At 57.4% G+C, this 5,538-nt stretch overlaps 1 protein-coding gene across 1 annotated transcript; it reads left to right on the top strand.

Annotated features, from left to right (window-relative positions):
* The first annotated feature begins 314 nt into the window (after positions 1-314).
* LOC113116508 (zinc finger protein 483-like) lies at positions 315-5,319 on the top strand. The gene is made up of 2 exons (XM_026284709.1): positions 315-1,765; positions 5,077-5,319. Exon 1 carries the CDS (start codon positions 635-637, stop codon positions 1,328-1,330), a length of 696 nt encoding a protein of 231 aa, XP_026140494.1. The 5' UTR covers positions 315-634; the 3' UTR covers positions 1,331-1,765; positions 5,077-5,319.
* Positions 5,320-5,538: the final 219 nt, after the last annotated feature.

The raw sequence follows: 5,538 nt of genomic DNA, 5'->3' as shown, positions 1-5,538 counted from the left end.
CGAGCTGTCTCCAACCCGTTCGCCAGATCATGTGCGATTCCCGCTATCGCGGTCGCCGCTGTGCCTCGGCAACCGCGCGACCGCAACTGCAGGATCGCATGCACGGACACGCTCCTCAGAGCGTGCCCGGCGAGAGCGGAGTGCTTAACAGTGAGAAAAGCACAGTCAGCCCCCTGGGAGCTGACTGCGCGAGCTCCACTGTTCATTAATGCTGCTTAATATAATATAATTGTGGCGGCGGAGGCGTGGTTCAGCGAGGTCTGCGACGGGAGAGAGAGTGAGGAGACGAGCGGTGGTAAGTGGCACAAGTGAGAAACAAGTAACACCTGCTTCTCGTTGCAGTGATTGGCGTGGGGAATCGGCATTTAAGCCGCCCGCGAACCGGCAGAGACCGAGAGAGCTGAGGACTCGTGGGCGGAAGCAGCAGACGTGCGGGAGAGACCGTAACCCAGATTAGTGTTCAGTGAACGTGATTGATGCGCATGTGGCGCGAGTTTTGTTTTCTTTTTGAACTAATAAATACTCCCACGAGCCTCAGAACGCCGACTCCGTCCTCCTTCCTTCTCAGCTGATCCTGAGCTTAATATTTCTACACTGGTGCCGAAACCCGGGAGGGAAGGAGAATCACCCCGCCATGCAGACTCCGGCAGGAACATCGGGATCGCCATTTGCGGAGATCATCACGTCGCTCGCGGGCCTGCACCAAGAACACCACCAGGCCCTGCTGGACTTGCGGGCCGACCACGATCGCCGTTTCCAGGCGATGATGCAGGCCCAGCAGGAGGACCGCGAGCTGTTCCGGAGCTTGCTGGACCGGGAGGTTCGGACGCGGCCGGCAAGCCCCAGTGCCGGCCCCGCTGCCCACATGCCTCTCACGAAGATGGCGCCAACCGACGATCCGGAGGCGTTCCTGGACTTGTTTGAGAGGACGGCCGAGGCATGTGGGTGGCCATCAGACAGCTGGCCGGTCCGGCTGATCCCACTGCTGTCAGGAGAGGCCCAGAAGGCGGCCCAACAACTGCCCGTCCCGAACCTCCTGGTGTATGCCGACCTGAAAAGAGCTGTTCTCCAAAGGGTCGGCCTCAGCCCCGAGCAGCATCGTCAGCGCTTCCGGTCGCTGGACCTGGCCGAAGCGGGCCGGCCCTTTGTCCTGGCCCAGCAGCTCCGGGACTCATGCCGCAAATGGCTGTTGGCCGGAGGAAGCGACGCCGAGAGTATCATCAACACGGTGGTACTGGAGCAGTTCGTCTCCCGTCTCCCGAAAAAGACTGCTCAGTGGGTCCAGAGCCACCGGCCGGCGTCGCTGGATCTGGCCATCCAACTGGCGTAGGACCAGCTGGCGGCTTGTTCCGGGGTCGGCGAACCCCTTCCAGCTATCTCTCTCTCTCTCTCTTCCCCTACATCTCTCTCTTCCCCTACCCCAAAGTCTGTTCCTTCTCCTAGGACCCGAGTCGGGGGGCCACCGAGGGCCGCGCCGCGTTGGAGGACGGGGACGGAACTGGCGGCCGGGTCGAGGGGCCCTGCCAGGGGGGCGGGGCCGGCACGCTGGGAGGGGGGCGAGGAGGCTCCTGTCACTTCCCCACGCCAATCACCTGAGCCACTTCCGGCCACTAGGGCGGCGGGGAGGCCTGGGCCAGCCTGCTGGCGTTGCGGGGATCCGGGCCATTTTGTGGATAGGTGCCCGGTCATGGAGGTGGGGACGTTGGTCCGGATCCCGGATGACCCGCAGGCTGCCCCCGATCAAGCTGGGTTGTACCAAATACCTGTGAGTATTAAGGGGGGTATCTATCGGGCTTTGGTGGATTCAGGTTGTAACCAGACCTCCATTCATCAAAGCCTGATACAATCTGGGGCATTGGATATGGGCCGCATGGTTAAAGTGAGGTGTGTGCACGGGGATATAGTGGAATACCCCGTAAAAGCCATAGCTATTAAATTTAGGGACCAAAAGCATTACGTGGAGGTGGCCGTTAGTCCGCGCCTCCGGCACCCGCTAATTTTGGGAACCAATTGGCCAGGCTTCAAACAACTATTGGGGTGTTTAACCGTGGGTGCCTCGGGGGATAAGAATCGGCAGGACGGGGGAGCGAGCGCTCAGGTGGGAGAATCTGTGCCAGGACCCAGCGGGACAGCTCCAGGGGAACTGAGCGGCTTGGCGAGGCTGAACCTTGCTAGTTGCAATGACTTTCCCCTGGAACAGTCCCAGGATGAAACCCTCAAACATGCGTTTGAACAGGTCCGGACTATTGATGGACAGGTCCTCCATCCTGACCGTGCGCTCTCCTATCCGTATTTTGCCATTATTAAAGACCGGTTGTATCGCGTGACCCACGACACGCAAACAAAGGAGGATACAACCCAATTGTTAGTACCTCGGAGCCGTCGGGAAATGCTATTCCAGACGGCACATTGCAATCCTATGGCAGGGCATTTGGGAATAACAGCGACACTAAATCGCCTAATGACCCGGTTTTTTTGGCCGGGCATTCACGAGAACATCCGCAGATGGTGCGCGTCTTGTCGTGAATGTCAGTTGGTAAACCCACCGGCCACCCCAAAAGCGCCATTGCGCCCTCTTCCTCTAGTGCAGGTCCCCTTCGAACGAATTGGCATGGACCTCATCGGGCCATTAGAGCGATCGGCACGCGGACATCGTTTTGCGCTAGTCATAGTCGATTACGCAACCCGATATCCCGAGGCAGTGGCGCTCCGCAACATCTCGGCAAAGAGTGTGGCGGACGCCCTGTTTCGTTTAATCTCCCGCGTGGGAATCCCAAAAGAGATTCTCACGGACCAAGGCACCGCGTTTATGTCACGCACGTTACGCGAATTGTACGAATTATTGGGCATTAAAGCGGTACGTACCAGCGTCTATCACCCACAAACGGACGGACTGGTCGAACGCTTTAACCGCACTTTGAAAACGATGATTCGTAAATTCGTACAAGAGGACGCGAAAAATTGGGACAGATGGCTGGAACCCCTCTTATTCGCTGTGCGCGAGGTCCCCCAAGCCTCCACGGGGTTTTCCCCCTTCGAGCTTCTTTACGGACGCCAACCCCGGGGGGTTTTGGACGTCCTGAAAGAAACTTGGGAGGACGGACGTTCGGAGAGTAAAAATGAAATTCAATATGTCTTGGACCTGAGAGCAAAACTCCATACACTGGGGCGGCTCTCTATGGAGAATTTGCTGCAGGCCCAAGGCAGACAGAGCCAGTCGTATAACAGGGGAACTAGGCTACGAGAATTTGCACCGGGAGATAAAGTGCTCGTTTTACTACCCACCTCTAGCTCCAAATTATTAGCAAAGTGGCAAGGACCCTTTGAGGTCACACAGCGGATAGGGGATCTCAATTATGAAGTAGTACGAACGGATCGGGGCAACGCGCGCCAAATTTACCACCTCAACCTCCTCAAAAAATGGAGGGCGGAGGCGTCAGTGCTGTTAGCGACGGCAGTGAGCGGAGAGGAGGATCTCGGGCCAGAAGCGTTTGTCAAAGAGAAATCCCTCGCCCTGGCCCCAGGGGGGGATCACCTCTCGCCCTCGCAGCTCACTGACATCGGGCGGTTGCAGTCCGAATTTGCCGACGTGTTTTCGCCTCTGCCGGGTCGTACTAATTTGATTCAGCACCATATTGAGACCGAGCCGGGCGTGGTGGTTCGCAGCCGGCCATATAGATTACCTGAACACAAAAAAAGGTAGTTCAGGCGGAATTAGAAGCTATGCTAGGGATGGGAGTAATCGAGGAGTCCCACAGTGATTGGGCGAGCCCGATAGTTTTGGTGCCTAAAACGGACGGCTCAGTGCGCTTTTGTGTGGACTATCGCAGGGTGAACGCAGTGTCAAAGTTTGATGCTTATCCAATGCCACGGATTGACGAGTTGCTCGATCGGTTAGGCACGGCTCGTTTTTATTCGACGCTGGACTTAACAAAGGGATACTGGCAGATCCCCTTATCTCCCATGTCCAAAGAAAAAACAGCCTTCACCACGCCGTTTGGATTGCACCAATTTGTGACGCTTCCGTTCGGTTTGTTCGGGGCACCGGCTACGTTTCAGCGCCTCATGGATCGGGTGCTAAGACCCCATGCTGCATATGCCGCGGCCTATCTGGATGATATTATCATCTATAGTGGAGACTGGCAGCGGCATATGGAGCATGTGAGGGCCGTACTTGGGGCGCTGAGACGGGCGGGGCTAACGGCCAATCCGAAGAAGTGCGCAGTTGGGCAGGTGGAGGTAAGGTATCTGGGCTTCCACTTGGGTCACGGGCAGGTGCGTCCCCAAATTGACAAGACGGCAGCGATTGCAGCCTGCCCCAGGCCCAAGACCAAAAAGGAGGTGAGGCAGTTCCTGGGGCTGGCGGGATATTACAGGAGGTTTATCCCTGACTATTCGGACCTCACCAGCCCGCTGACTGACCTCACTAAAAAGGGGGTACCAGATACGGTCCAGTGGACGGAGCAGTGCCAACAGGCTTTCACCCGGGTTAAGGCTGCCCTGTGTGGCGGACCGCTCCTGCACTCTCCTAACTTTTCTCTCCCCTTTTTTTTGCAGACTGACGCGTCGGACAGGGGGCTGGGCGCAGTCCTGTCCCAGGAGGTGGAGGGGGTGGACCGGCCGGTGCTGTACATTAGTCGAAAGCTCTCGAAGAGAGAGACTAAGTACAGCACCATAGAAAAGGAGTGTTTGGCCATCAGGTGGGCGGTTCTCACCCTTCGCTATTACCTCCTGGGGCGGGAGTTCACCCTCTGCTCGGACCATGCGCCCCTCCAGTGGCTCCACCGCATGAAGGATACCAACGCGCGAATCACTCGTTGGTATCTGGCTCTGCAGCCGTTTAAGTTCAAGGTGATTCACAGGCCGGGGGCGCAGATGGCTGTGGCCGACTTCCTCTCCAGGAATGGGGGGGGGGGGAGCTGCAGGCCGGATGGCTCCCCGGCCTGAGTCGGGCGGTGGGGGTATGTGGCGGCGGAGGCATGGTTCAGCGAGGTCTGCGACGGGAGAGAGAGTGAGGAGACGAGCGGTGGTAAGTGGCTCAACTGAGAAACAAGTAACACCTGCTTCTCGTTGCAGTGATTGGCGTGGGGAATCGGCATTTAAGCCGCCCGCGAACCGGCAGAGACCGAGAGAGCTGAGGACTCGTGGGCGGAAGCAGCAGACGTGCGGGAGAGACCGTAACCCAGATTAGTGTTCAGTGAACGTGATTGATGCGCATGTGGCGCGAGTTTTGTTTTCTTTTTGAACTAATAAATACTCCCACGAGCCTCAGAACGCCGACTCCGTCCTCCTTCCTTCTCAGCTGATCCTGAGCTTAATATTTCTACAATAATATAAGGCATAATATGCTTGTTAATATAAGGCATAATATGCTTGTGCAACTGATGCTTGTGTGACTGGTGCTTGTGTAACTGGCGAGCTCATCGACGCCTTTCCACATCAATCTCCTCAGAGAAAGACAGGCAGCGCCGTCGCGCCCTCTCATCGGGGAGAAAGTACCGCAAACACGGGCTTCCGACCACCGAGAGCGGGCGCCGG

This window comes from Carassius auratus, chromosome 16 (assembly GCF_003368295.1).
Source record: "Carassius auratus strain Wakin chromosome 16, ASM336829v1, whole genome shotgun sequence".
In the NCBI taxonomy this organism is placed as follows: domain Eukaryota; kingdom Metazoa; phylum Chordata; class Actinopteri; order Cypriniformes; family Cyprinidae; genus Carassius; species Carassius auratus.
The sequence above is the reverse complement of the archived record's forward strand: the minus strand, read 5'-3'. Positions and strand labels throughout refer to the sequence as shown.

Coding starts and splice junctions, on each gene's coding strand:
- LOC113116508 (XM_026284709.1), top strand. CDS start 635: ATGCAGACTCCGGCAGGAACATCGGGATCGCCATTTGCGGAGATCATC.